The sequence below is a fragment of the Cyprinus carpio genome, chromosome B13 (genome assembly GCF_018340385.1).
Source record: "Cyprinus carpio isolate SPL01 chromosome B13, ASM1834038v1, whole genome shotgun sequence".
NCBI classification, from domain to species: domain Eukaryota; kingdom Metazoa; phylum Chordata; class Actinopteri; order Cypriniformes; family Cyprinidae; genus Cyprinus; species Cyprinus carpio.
In genome coordinates this window covers 851418-866753 of record NC_056609.1, presented here as the reverse complement: position 1 = coordinate 866753, position 15336 = coordinate 851418, and the positions used below count along the sequence as shown (strand labels likewise).

At 37.4% G+C, this 15336-nt stretch overlaps 1 protein-coding gene and 1 pseudogene across 1 annotated transcript; both read right to left on the bottom strand.

Annotated features, from left to right (window-relative positions):
* Nucleotides 1–1901: 1901 nt before the first annotated feature.
* LOC109089909 (trace amine-associated receptor 13c-like) lies at nucleotides 1902–2963 on the bottom strand. The gene has a single exon (XM_019103819.2). The coding sequence runs from the start codon at nucleotides 2961–2963 to the stop codon at nucleotides 1968–1970; it is 996 nt and encodes a 331-aa protein (XP_018959364.2). The 3' UTR covers nucleotides 1902–1967.
* A 9013-nt stretch (nucleotides 2964–11976) lies between these two features.
* On the bottom strand, nucleotides 11977–13043 carry LOC109080273 (annotated as a pseudogene).
* Nucleotides 13044–15336: the final 2293 nt, after the last annotated feature.

The window sequence follows — 15336 nt, the reverse complement described above, 5'->3', positions numbered from 1 at the left end:
CAGTCATCAACCTAGGACAAAGAAAGAGGTAAAATCTCTTCTGTTCTAGAGGGCCAGCACTGCTGATTCATCCAGAATTTTGGAACAGTAGCAACAATCTGCTATGCAGGAGAGCGAAGAACCCTATAAGGTGGACAAAGGACTATGAGATGTATTTAATATATCTAAAGATAAAGATGTGCTTCAGTTGAGTCCTACAGAGTCCAAATTCCACATACAGATTTCTGATGCAAATTAATACCTCAATAAGGAAATAGAAGTGGTACTACCCAAGGAAGGCAAAGTAGCCAAGAAGCCAGTGCCCTGCCTCAGTAGGAATCTATTTTCCTGGTATCCAGTGATTGAGAAGGAATGTCTTGCCATAAAATGGTCCATGGGAGCCCTTCTACATTCTCTCTATAGGAAAAAGAGACCATTGGGCGTTAACTTATATATAATTTATGAAAGATCATAATTCTAAGGTAAAAATATAGTATACTTGTGTGACGAGTGGGGCGGGGCCGAGAGTTGTAGGAACGGAGTGAGGCCAGTGGAGTTCATGATAATGAGCAACACCTGTAGCACACACCGGTCTCGAGTCCCACGGAGGAGCTCTGGAAGGATAAAAGGGGGAGTGATGATAGTGAAGGATGAGAGAGGACCAGGCCTATATTTTATGTTGTTTTGTTTGTGCGCGGCATTCGTCTGTGAGGGGCTATGTTTAATTTTCTTATTCTAAGTTATGTTTAAATGTTCGCCAGTTCCCGCCTCCTTCTTCTTGTGACTACGAATGTTTGTTACAACTTGTTCCTTCAACTCTATACCTTAGAGATAGTCACTGCCCTGTGAGATTACATATAGTATTAAGCAGTCCATTAAGTATTTGACAAATATTGCATCTAATCCACTTAATCTATTGAAACCAAAAATGTCTGATTCATGTCTCCATTCTCAACTCCTCCTCTGACTGCAAGAGGAAATCTAGAATTTGTTGCAAAGTAATCAATTTGCACAATTTGTAAATAAATAAATAAAGCACACTCTTAAATCATGTTCAATCAAGTTCATTCTTAATGCCAAATATGCCAAAAACAGCTCTGTTAATGTTACTTGTCACATTAAGTTACGTTTCAGTCTACATGAATCACATAAATGAAAGCCAATATGTTCAAATCAAAACTGTGAAATAAGACAATAAAGCTGAATAGTTTGCATCAATGGATTTTACTGTGAGCCATTTATCATTAGTTGTATTATTATAAGTTATACTTATATCTTATCTTACAACTGAATTGTTGTGTTACAAATCATTTTCATTCTGTGAACAATAATGCCCACTTGGAAATTTGGCTGATCCTTGACATGATCAAAGGCAGTAACACAAAGTTCATTCTGGGATAATTTGCTCAAACATTTTCTTTCTTTTTTTACAGTCTTAACAGTGTCTGTGTGTTTGTTTCTACATTTAAAAGTGTATAAGGCAATAACTACCTACAGTATGCCTTAGTTTATACATCTGGACATACAAATTAATGCACTAGTTTTAAAAGGAAATTATATTATAATGATTATCACTCTTACCAAACATCAATCATTTATGCTCATTTTGTGCAGTTTGTCTCCAAACTGTTTACTGTAACTGCAGAATGTCCACGGTCTTGCATTAAATTAGATTTCTTTTAATTAAACTAAACATTTTTGAAATAACAACTTTAATGTGACAAATGTTACAATTTTTCTTTTATCATCTTGCAAAGCAGTATCCGGCATTATTTTGCTGTGCTTTCATGTTCATTGTCATTCACGAATATAAATGTTCACAGTGTACATGTTAGACACCATATTTAAAATTCTAAATAAAAAAAAACAAACAAAAAAAACAGCTGTTACTAATGACTTGGTGTCATTTAATGTTTAGTAGAGTTGCTCAAAACAAGAATGCTACTCCATTTGGAGGCAGATTATCTTATTTGCATGTGAGTTTGTGATCATTTCTCTTCTGGAAACAGACTGAAGTACTCTGATGAAGGTTCCAAAATTTTCAATGTCAAAATGTATTTTGCTGACAGTCTAAACCACCGATAAAACATTGCATAGATAAATGGATTCATTAATGAATTCATGCATACAATCCATTGCATTATATTAATTACAAGAGCATCATTTTCATCATGCCCAAGGGAAAGAGTAACTAAATAGTATGGCATCCAGCAAAGAAGATAAACCAGCACTACAATCCCTAAGGTTCTTGCAGCCTTTTTTTCCGACCTGGCCTTTTTGTTTGTGGCTGAATTTAATTGCTTAGCTTGATAATTTGCTACAAAACAGATCTTCACATATAAAGAAAAAATTACACAACAAGGTGCCACTAAACAAACAAAGGAATCTAATATTAGATATTCCAATTTAACAGAAAGTATACATTCTCCAATACATGAGTGGTTTCTTTCTGGATAGATTAAGGACTCATACAAAAGACAAAATGAATATACGAAGGAGAATAACCAGTTTACAACAATAGAAAAAACAACTCTGTTTTTATTGACCTTCAGTGGATATCGCAAAGGGTCATTCACAGCAATGTAACGATCGACGGATATAATAACCAAATTACCAAGAGATGCTGCACCAACCACATACAGAATAAGAGGAAATATTGAACAAAATATTTCTCCAAAGTACCAGCATGGCTCAATGAGTTTCATTCCCTGCACTGGCATGAGAATCAGTCCTGCGATCAGATCAGCCACAGCCAGAGAAAGGATCAGCACATTGGTCGGAGTGTGGAGCTGCTTGAAGTGTGAGATGGAGACGATCACCAACAAGTTCAGAAACACGGTGAACAATGATGTTACAGAAACAAAAATGTACACAACAATGTACTCCGCTTCTGGTCTGATACTCTTGGTACAAGACAAATTGTTGTCTGGAAAGCAGTATTGGATCGTTAGATTTTCCGTGTTTGTCACTCCCCAGTTGGACATCTCCATGATGGATCTACCTTGAAGAGTAGACTCTGTGTGAGGATGCTTGCCACTAATAAGACTCAGTTTTATACTTTTGGAAACTCAGTGACCACCTCACTTACTGTGAGGTTTGAATATTCAGCTATCAACCCACCCTCTAATTTAATATTTATAGGCCTAAATGTAATAATAAAACATCCACCAAAACAAAAGATTGATTTGCTCCCATGTCCCTTAATATCTGTACTTATTTTCATTCATTCCCACCATCAGATAAGGAAATTAACTCCTTCATCACAAAAGGCTTGTAACTAACATCAGGAGCATCCTCCCCTTCGAAAATAAATCGCTCTTCCTGATGCGTAGCATTCAATAAGCCAACACTTTTAGGCTGCGGTGTCTGTTTACGTTTTAAAGCATTGCAGTCCACAATTAAATGGCCCTGCTTATGACAATAAAAGCACTCCTGAACGTCTTTAGATGAAGGGACTTTTAATCGGCAAGACTGATCAGATGAAGGAGGCCGAACTGCACTCTTATCTGTTCGTGTGCGATATTATATTTTCTTATGTGTAAGGACAAATTCATCTGCTAAAACAGCGGCATGTGACAGTGATGATACCTTTTGCTCATTCAAATAAATCACAACATGTTCTGGCAGACAACCTTTAAAATCTTCAAGCAAAATTAATTCTCTCAGCGACACAAGTCATCAACTTTACTTGTATTACACCATTTGTCCAGCAAACCACTTTTCTCTCTGGTGAATTCTACAAAAGTAGAACTAGAATGTTTTTTTATGATTTCAAAACCTCTGCCTATAGGCTTCAGGAACCAATTCATACGCACAGAGAATGGCTAGCTTTACGGTGTCATATTTTAAACTCTCTTCCAAAAGTAAAGTTGATAAAAACCTCTGGTGCTTTACTTACCAATTTACACTGAAGTAAAATTGTCCATACTTCTTTTGGCCAACAAAGCGAAGTTGTGATACGTTCAAAGGCATTAAAATTAATCCACCAGTGGAGAGTCAGTCGCAACTCGAGGGGGGAACAGGACAAAGCTTGAACTGATTGCCTGGCTACACCACCAACAATTTTTATAGCTTCTAACTCCATCTGTCGAATCTTAATTTGCCTCTCAGACTCAATCTTAAGTGTGCGTACAGTATGTACCTTAAGATGCAAGTCCAATTCAGCCTGTCGAGTATCAGCTTTTTCCTGAGCTTCCATCTGTAAACGAGCTATCCAAACCTTTAATCTCGCACCCTCCTTAGAACCAGAGGAAACAGGTGAAAACAGATCGAACCGCAGCAGAACAGTACTAACCTCACCCTCCACTCCAGTTTCAGATAACAGTCTGCTTCATGCCTTATCCCTATCAGTTACAACAGGTCTAAAAATGCCTTCTAGACCAAATAACTCTGTCTCAGAACCTGACACTAGAACTTTTCATTTAAGCAGGCGATTCCACACAACATTTTTAATCTCCTTCTTAAGTGATTGTCTTGCTTCAGGAATTCGAAAATGACTCGCAATGGCTAATAATTCATCCTTTCTACATATATCAATGAACTCTGCAGTCGGATTATCAATAAAGTTTTGCAAATTAAACGAAGTCATGATTATTATTACTCCTATCCAACAAGCAACAATCCACGACTTAACCCTTACTCCAACATACAAACGCTCCATAACCTGCACCATCACTTAATTTCCAGTACATGAAAAGTGTTTTAATTGCTCGGGACAAACTGTTATAAATCCCAGACGAGCCCCCATTAATGTTACAAACCCTTTTGAAGTCAGTCGTGTACTGAAAAACGATGACACACAACCCGTTCTAAATTCGGCAAAGTGTCTGTTTATTACAGTGACAAATGAAAAAAGAAAATATTAACCCAGAATGTTACTTATATAACTTTAAAGATTATATACACTTTGTAACCAAGCAAAAAGGTTTACAAAATAACAGGGAAAAGAGAAAAGAATGAGACTGTGCCAAAACAAAGAGAGAAACAAAACATAACCAATATTACTAAAATAAACAAAACAGAAACTTCTAATCTAACTCAACCATCAATATTCACAAACAAACCCCTACATTAAATAAAAGAATAATAATAAAAAAGATGTCAGCATCAAAGACGTCCTAAACTACACTAGCTACAGTACCAGCCAAAGAAAACATACAATCAAGTGGCACATCACTAAACTACCCTTACCAAAAAGTAGTGTATTTCAAGTTTATTTTATTAAGTATACTTGAGTAAAGTTCAAGTATATTTTTAAGTATACTTTATGTAGCAAGTATACAAATATCAGTGTTCTAGTAGTATACTTGTAAGTCTACTATGTCAATACTCCTTGGGACTAAATTGGCCCATATTCTAGTATATAAAAGTATACTTTTAAGTATACTTTAAGTATAACAGTAGCAAACATTCAGTACACAGCTAGTTTACCTATGTTTGTAGTTTGTACTGCAATTATACTAAAAGTGAACTTATAGGTATACTGACAGTTTACTAATTAAATCCTTTGTACACTTTGAAGTATAGTCTCAGGAAACTACTAGTTTAGTAGTTTTATACTGCAAGTATACTCATAAGTTTTCTTTAAGTGTACTTTACATCATACTTTAAGTATACTACTATGTCCCTATTTAGGTTTTAATTTACAAAACATCCAAAGAAAGAACAGGTTAGTAAAATGATCAAATAAATTAATTAAGTTTTATGCAGAAAGCGTAAGAACACATAAGAATAAATATCGCATCCATAAAACAGAACTATTCTCTGGCTTAACTCCCAGAAAAGCTTGATAGACTCCATTTAACCATGGGAACCCGACGAGTGAACCTTCAAAGAAACCAGATCGCATGAAATACAAGTTAAAGAAATACTAGTAATGTATGGAACTAGGACAAAGATAGAAAAATAAATCTTGATACATTACTCTTGCAGAAGGATAAGAACGTACTACATTTAACAACTTACCTTACTAGCTGTCATGATCTGGTCATTGAAATTCCATTAGGTCACCACCAGAGGTCATCATCCACAACACAGACTCTCACACTACACAGTACATCCTGGACAACATTTCCCATGCTCCATTGCACATTCACCTGATAACAATCACACCATGCACCTGAGACCAATCACACACACAGACACAGCACAATCATAAGACACGCTTTATAAGCATTGGATTTCCCCTCACACACTGCCGAGTATTGTTTAGCATTTAGCACTCACCTACTGTTAGCTACTTACCAAGCCTTTCCGTGTTTGTTTTCTGTCTGGTCTCAAGTATTGTTCTGCATTTCTCACTCTCCCAGTGTTAGCTGCGATTTCAAGCCATATCGTGTTGTCTTAGTCTAGTCTTGGCTCATTGTTACCTGTTCCCTGATTCCTGCCTGTGTTCCTGGTTTATCTCTCTTTGCCTTGCCCTGTTGGATTATGTTTGCCGTCGATTTCCCTCTGCCTGTTTCTGGATTAATTTTTTTTCTTGCCCTCTATATACCTGTTTGCCATTGTTTGACCCATGCCTGTTATGACCACGTCACTGTCTAATAAAAGCCTGCACATGGATCCGCACGTTTCACGTTTCATCGGCTGCTACATTACAGAATACTTGGCCACACCCGGATCTAGCGGCTTTGTGACTGTTTCTAGGCCAGCCATGATTATGTAGTGCCCATTGAAGATTATGTAGTGGACTTTATTGAACTGGCTCACTTAACTTCATTGGATGAGGTATGTTTAATGTTTTTTTTTCTAGGAGGGCTTTCTGAGCCACTCAGCTCCCTTATGCCACTACATGGCCCTAATTGGACGCTTGAACATTATATTGACATTGCATTGCAAATGTGTGGTTCACCCTTCACTGTGGGAGTTGCTGAGAGGTCTTTTTACAAGATGGCTGCCATGCCAGAGCCTTTTCACGTCACAGCTGATCTGCCAGAGCCTCGTCACGTCACAGCCGATCTGCCAGAGCCTCACCACGTCACAGCCGAAAAGCCATGGCCTTGTCACGTTTCAGCTGAACTTCCAGAAACTCTAGAGGTGGTGGGGTCCACTATGATTTCTCCAGAGGTGGCAGCTTATGCTGCAGAACCTTTCGAGGTAGTGACACTTGCTGCTGTGTTCCCCAAGGTGAAGGCATCCGCTGCAGTTTCTCCAGAGGTGGCGGCACATGCTGCAGAACCTCCCGAGGTGGTGGTGGCGGCCAGCAACACACTTTCAGGACAGGAACCATTGATGAACATTGTTTCTGCTCTGTTAAAAAGACTATTAATGAACTCCCCCTGTTTTCTGTGGGTACCGCTACAGAACCTCCAGAGGTGTCAGTGGTATCAACCTGTGGACTCTCGTCCTGTCCTGTCACGGATATGGAGGTGAATCTTCGTTCTGTCCTGTCATGGCTACAGGCTAAGGAGGCCGTTTATGAACTCTCGTTCTGTCCTGTCACGGCTATGGAGGCTGTCTGTGAACTCTCGTCCTGTCCTGTCACGGTTATGAAAGCCATCTGCGAATCCTCATTCTGTCCTGTCACGGCTATGAAGGGCGTCTGCGAATACTCCTTTTGTCCTGTCACAGCTATGCAGGACGGTTATGAACTCTTGTTCTGTCCTGTCATGGCTATGGAGGCCGTTTATGAACTTTCTGTGTTCCCTGCCTACATTGTGCGTTTACATTCCATCTCATTATCATGAAACCCACAACACACAACAAAAATAGATCAGATCATGGCATCCTCCATTCACTAGTTGTCGATGTTTGTAAATACCGTGAATAAAGACGTCATTATTGGCCGCTTGAGAGTTCCTGCTGCTGGTGTGAATGCAACCAGTAAAATGGCCCCAGGGAGAAATTGGTTCTCTAGGAATGACCCTGCTGACTAGTTCCTAGAACTACATGGTTTGAAAGCACCTAATATCTACCTGTATAAGTAGGCCATGTTTGATTTAACCCTCTCATGGTTGGACCAAACATGTCAGAGTGAGTTAAACTTTCTGGAGCACCCTCAATAGCCCCACATTTATCTCATTTGAAAGCATTGAGCTTTGGTTTGGAGAGTGATGAGATAATACAAACAATGGCTTTCTACAAATGAAGACTCGTTCACAATTCACATCTAGTTTGGTTTTCAAATCTGAAATTTACAGATGTAATTTTTTGTTGATATAGTAATGATATAATTATCAGCGCAATGTTGCTGAACATTTTTTGTGAGGGGTGGGGTTATTGTGGAGGGATATAAAGTACAGTTTGTTCAGGAGAAAAACCATTATGCCTATAGCGAGTGACCTGATATTTTTGAGTAATACACACTTTTAGAGTAATTCATGGTAAATCAAATTGTGAACTATTTATAGCTGATAGTACTTAATAACTTGAAATATTCTATACTGTCTAAACAAATACATTCCGAAGCTTTAAACATACATTGGGGTTAGTTCTTTCCTGAAAAGAATCTATTAGAGCTACCATCTTATCACTCTAGAAGCACAATAAGTATCATTAAACATACCATGCATATAAATTGAGTGACAATCCAAAAGCCTGGATAACAAATTTGTTGTACAATATGCATGCTTTGTTAAAAAAAATTAATAAAAAAAAAAAAAAAACTTGCAAATAACTACTGACACTCATTTTAGAGACTACTGCCTTAGTTAAATTATGACTTGCTAAACAAATTCTAAAGTGCTCTTCCTACAACAGGAGGCAACATGCCAGTGGCATGTCTTGACACTCATATTCCTACTTCAGCAGTGATTAAAGAGGAACCCTCTGCATGTCTTCAGGTACAGCAGTGACAGTAATCACTGAAATGTCTATGAAGATTATATCATCCATGATGCTACATAAAACGACAGTGAGGCATTCTGTTGTTCTTCATGGGATACCTACTGCATCTGTCATATTTTTGTGACCTTTTAGAACTAAATGTGTCTTTTCACATGTGAGCATCTTTTTTTTTTTTTAAACACAGCAATGGTGATGAATGCTTCTATAAATCCTTGGAGTTGAGTGTGAGACAAGTAAAGCAGAGAAGTGTTGTATACCAGATAAATGACATTGTAGGTTGTGGGATTACAAATTTATAAAATGTTAAATCTAGGTTCCAATGTAATAGTATATACACTGAAAAGTTATGTACATTTTGTATTACATTTTGAGGTAAAAATTTATGACATTTCTAAAAGATCAAATCAGGAAGCCCAGGTGTCTTGCTAATGACCTTTTGTCTTTATGCTTTTCCTGACCATTTGGCTTGTTAAACTCAAGGCACAGCTGTGCCTTTGTCTCTATGGTAATGTGAAGTTATGCCGATACTATCAGACTGAGTGGATTAGCAGCTATGCATTTGGTTCTAATGAGATCAAGACTGGGAAAATGCCAGTGTCGGGGTGAGTCCTGTTTTGCATTTGTATTTTATTGTGTAGATCGTCTCCACCTCTACTGTATGTATCCCTCCCCCTTGAATGTATATAAACGTCTCAGGTTACGAATGTAACCATGGTTCCCTGAGTAGGGAACGAGACACTGCGTCCTCTAGGGGTCTCTGTTTGGAAATGTTAGTTGTGACCCGTGTCTGAAGCATACATTGTCTGAAGCATACATTGACCCGTGTCTGAAACATACACTGTGCTTAGATTTTTCTCTTTAGCTAAATAATCTGGGCATCTTATATTTGTCTCCTGTAATGCTTTATAAGAGATCTCAACAACTTTACAAAGTGTGCATCAAGTCAAGTACTTGAAAGGCACTTAATAAGAGGGGGGAAATCATAAATTATTAGTTGTTGGGTGTTTTGTTGGGAGTTATTATGCAGTAATGATGATGTTGTTACTTTTTTAGGACAATGTTTATGTGCTTAGGCACATAATTTGTTGCTGTAAATAGTAATGTACCGATGCCTTAATCAAAACTGATCTACAGAAAATGTAACCCTGGAACTTTTCTGGAGCAAAATGGCTTATGACTTAGTCTTGATTATTGACCAATTTGATTTGATTAATACTGTACATGGAAGAAATGTTTGAGGTCGTATTGAGGCATTTGACTTGGTGCCCACTTTGAAAAGTTATTCAGAAGAAGATCACTGCTGAAATTTAGAGGAGACAAATGTGAGAGATCCAGAGTCTCTAGCTAAGGAGAAATATCTGAGCACAGTGTGTAACGTTATTGAGATCTCTTCTAAAGTTTTAAAAGAGACAAATGTGAGCGATCCAGAGTTTTTAGCTAAGGTTAAAAATCTCAGCACATTGTGTGATGTTGTTGAGATCTCTTCTAAACTTTTGAGGAGACAAATGTGAGAGATCCAGAGTCTCTAACTAAAGAGAAATATCTGAGCACAGTGTGCAAAGTTGTCAAGATCTCTTCTAAAGCTTTAAAGAAGACCATTGTGAGAGAAGCAGGAGACTCAAGCAAAAGTTTCCATTCAATCTTAATGGTAAAGAGATCTCTCTTTTTTATTTTATTTTTCTTCTCTCTGGTTAGCTTCAAAGTCATTTATCTACACTATTTCAATCAACGACAATACATCTACATTCTCTCTATAGGAGAAAGAGACCATTGGGCATTAACTTATATATAATTTTTGAAAGATCATAATTCCAAGGTAAAAAGATAGTATACTTGTGTGACGAGTGGGGCGGGGCCGAGAGTTGTAGGAACGGAGTGAGGCCAGTGGAGTTCATGATAATGAGCAACACCTGTAGAATTCACGGGTTTATATATCCATTTAAGTGTGGTGAATTTGAGGCATATGTTATTTAGTGAAGGGTGTTGAGGGTGGAGCAGGTGTTGATTTAATGTTGTTTTGTTTGTGCGCGGCATTCGTCCTTGAGGGGTTGTGTTTAATTTTATTATTAAAGTTGTGTTTCAATGTTCGCCAGTTCCCGTGACTACAAATGTTTGTTACAACTTGTTCCTCCAACTCTATACGTTAAAGATAGACACTGCCCTGTAAGATTAAATATAGTATTAAGCAGTGTATTAAGTATTTGACAAATATTGCATCTAACCCACTTAATCTGTGATAAAACACTACTTGAAACAAAAAAATGTCTGATTCATGTCTCCATTCTCAACTTCTCCCCTGACTGCAAGAGGTAATCTAGAATTTGTTGCAAATAAATAAATAAAGCACACTCTTAAATCATGTTCAATCAAGTTCATTCTTAATGCCAAATATGCCAAAAACAGCTCTGTTAATGTTACTTGTCACATTAAGTTACGTTTCAGTCTACATGAATCACATAAATGAAAGCCAATATGTTCAAATCAAAACTGTGAAATAAGACAAAAAAGCAGAATAGTTTGCATCAATGGATTTTACTGTGAGCCATTTATCATTAGTTGTATTATTATAAGTTATACTTAAATCTTATCTTACAACTGAATTGTTGTGTTGCAAATCATTTTCATTCTGTGAACAATAATGCCCACTTGGAAATTTGGCTGATCCTTGACATGATCAAAGGCAGTAACACAAAGTTCATTCTGGGATAATTTGCTCTAACATTTACTTTCTTTTTTTACAGTCTTAACAGTGTCTGTGTGTTTGTTTCTACATTTAAAAGTGTATAAGGCAACAACTACGTATGCCTTAGTTTATACATCTAGACATACGAATTAATGCACTAGTTTTAAAAGGAAATGATATCATAATGATTATCACTCTTACCAAACATCAATCATTTATGCTCATTTTGTGCAGTTTGTATCCAAATTGTTTCACTGTAACTACAGAATGCCCACGGTCTTGCATTAAATTGGATTTCTTTAAATTAAACTAAAGATCTTTGAAATAACATATTAAACGTGACAAATATAAATTTTTTCTTTAATCATCTTTCTTGAAAAGCTGTATCCAGCATCATTTTGCTGTGCTTTCATGTTCATTGTCATTCACAAATATAAATGTTCACAGTTTACATTTTACACATCATATCTGAAATAATAATAATAAAAAAAACAGCTGTTACTAATGACTTGGTGTCATTTAATGTTTAGTAGAGTTGCTCAAAACAAGAATGCTACTCCATTTGGAGGCAGATTATCTTATTTGCATGTGAGTTTGTGATCATTTCTCTTCTGGAAACAGACTGAAGTACTCTGATGAAGGTTCCAAAATTTTCAATGTCAAAATGTATTTTGCTGACAGTCTAAACCACCGATAAAACATTGCATAGATAAATGGATTCATTAATGAATTCATGCATACAATCCATTGCATTATATTAATTACAAGAGCATCATTTTCATCATGCCCAAAAGAAAGAGTAACTAAATAGTATGGTGTCCAGCAAAGAAGATAAACCAATACTACAATCCCTAAGGTTCTTGCAGCCTTTTTTTCTGACCTGGCCTTTTTGTCTGTGGCTGAATTTGATTGCTTAGCTTGATAATTTGCTACAAAACAGATCTTCACATATAAAGAAAAAATTACACAACAAGGTGCCACTAAACAAACAAAGGAATCTAATATTAGATATTCCATTTTAACATAAAGTATACATTCTCCAATACATGAGTGGTTTCTTTCTGGATAGATTAAGGACTCATACAAAAGATAAAATGAATATACGAAGGAGAATAACCAGTTTACAACAATAGAAACAACAACTCTCTTGTTGTTGACCTTCAGTGGATATCGCAAAGGGTCATTCACAGCAATGTAACGATCCACGGATATAATAACCAAATTACCAAGAGATGCTGTAACAACCACATACAGAATAAGAGGAAATATTGAACAAAATATTTCTCCAAAGTACCAGCATGGCTCAATGAGTTTCATTCCCTGCACTGGCATGAGAATCAGTCCTGCGATCAGATCAGCCACAGCCAGAGAGAGGATCAGCACATTGGTCGGAGTGTGAAGCTGCTTGAAGTGTGAGATGGAGACAGTCACCAACAAGTTCAGAAACACGGTGAACAATGATGTTACAGAAACAAAAATGTACACAACAATGTACTCCGCTTCTGGTCTGATACTCTTGGTACAAGACAAATTGTTGTCTGGAAAGCAGTATTGGATCGTTAGATTTTCCGTGTTTTGTCACTCCCCAGTTGGACATCTCCATGATGGATCTACCTTGAAGAGTAGACTCTGTGTGAGGATGCTTGCCACTAATAAGACTCAGTTTTATACTTTTGGAAACTCAGTGACCACCTCACTTACTGTGAGGTTTGAATATTCAGCTATCAACCCACCCTCTAATTTAATATTTATAGTCCTAAATGTAGATATTCATAGACCTATCAGACCTTAACTGATCTATATTCCAGTATTTTTTTTTTTGTTTGTTTTTTTTGTATGTTCATACACAATTCAAATTATCACAGTTTTGTACGTAATTCCTCTGGAAACACAATCAAATGTGCCAGGCACTGTTTTCTGAAGCAATATGGGTGCAACAAATACCCCTTTATGAGTTCTTATTTAATTAGGGCTGTCAGAAATGGTTCATAACAAATCTGAAGTAAGACTGTTGTGCATTCAAGCAATACACAGTCTACACAATTTTTTATTATTTTTTTTAATCCTGAATGAATATTGGTTTTGGACCCACCTCCCAGAACGTTGTAGATTTCTGCCCATTTAACAAACTCCCCATGAATCACAAATTACAGATGGCTGAAGGTCTGAAGACCAGTAAAGGATGCCAGTGCTCAGTTACAGTTACCATTAAGATACTGCATACATATTATACAACTCCAAATCCCCCCAAAGTTGGGAGATTTTGTAAAATGCAATAAAAATCAAGAATCTGTAATTTGCTAATCCTCTTTAACCTTTATTTAATTTGCAAAAGTACAAGGAAATATTTCCAATGTTTTCACTGGTCAACCAAATTGTATTACGTAAATATAAACAATTTTTATTTTATTTTGATGGCTGCAACATTCTCCAAAAAAAAGTTATCACAGAGGCACGTTTAACACTCTTTCACATTAACTTTCCTTTTAATTACAATGTTTAATAGTTTGAAAATTGAGGATACTAATTGTTAAAGTTTTGAATGCACATTTTTTGTCTAATCTTGCTTGATGCAAGACTTCAGCTGTTCATCAGTCTGTAGTCATTATTGTCTGATTTTCCTTTTCATGATGGGCCATACATTGACTGGCCAGCAGATCTGTCCCCTATTGACAGTCACATCCACATGAGACTACGAAACAACTCTATCGTGGGAAGTCATGGCCTAATGGTTAGAGAGTCGGACTCCCAATCGAAGGGTTGTGAGTTCGAGTCTTGGGCCGGCAGGAATTGTGGGTGGGGGGAGTGCATATACAGTTCTCTCTCTTAGTTGTGTAGTGTGGAGTTTGTGCCCTTGAGCAAGGCATCGAACCCCCAACTGCTCCCCGGGCGCCGCAGCATAAAAATGGATGCCCACTGCTCCGGGTGTGTGTGTGTGTGTTCACTGCTCTGTGTGTGTGCACTTCGGATGGGTTAAATGCAGAGCACGAATTCTGAGTATGGGTCACCATACTTGGCTGAATGTCACATCACTTTTGTAGCCCTTGCAGAATGAGACCTGGCATTGTCTTGATCTAATAACCATGGTCATGAAAGACTTTGTTAGATTTTGCTTTATTTGGCTGAGCAGTAGTTTGGGTGGCTCGCCAATGTACTAGATTTCTCTAATACTTAAATAAGTAAGCTTGACCAAAGTTCTTGTGGGGAGAAGAATTTATTGAAGGTAGCAGTGTAGCAGTTCTTCAGCAGTGATGTTAGCATGTCATCCTTCAAACAATCTTACCCCAAGGTACTGTCTGTGAGACCAGACCTTTATACCTGGTAACAAATGTACTAAAAACAATACAATAACACCCCATGGAGAGCCAATGATAGTGTAACCTTATGATGACCTGATAGGATCTCTTCCATGGAGAGCCCATTCATTGACCTGATGTTGACCTACGAGGCTAATTATATGGGCCATTTAGTTCAGACTTTTGTAAACATAAAGACAGCTGGCTACAGTTCATTGCAAATACATTTGACTAAAGTTAATTAAAAACCAATAATCTTTCAACATCATCTTAATGGCAGTGTATGCAGTGGTCAAATTGTAAAATATATGGTTACAGGGATATTGTTATGTGCTCCTGTAGCTAATTTGATAAAAAATAAATAATAAACCAATGACTTGACATACAGCCAAGTATGGTAACCCATACTCAGAATTTGTGCACTGCATTTAACCCATCCAAAGTGCACACACACACCTGGAGCAGTGGGCAGCCATTTATGCTGCGGCGCCCAGGAAGCAGTTGGGGGTTCGGTGCCTTGCTCAAGAGCACCTCAGTCATGGTATTGCCAGCCCGAGACTCGAACCCACAACCTTAGGATTAGGAGTCAACTCT

Coding starts and splice junctions, on each gene's coding strand:
- LOC109089909 (XM_019103819.2), bottom strand. CDS start 2,963: ATGTCCAACTGGGGAGTGACAAACACGGAAAATCTAACGATCCAATAC.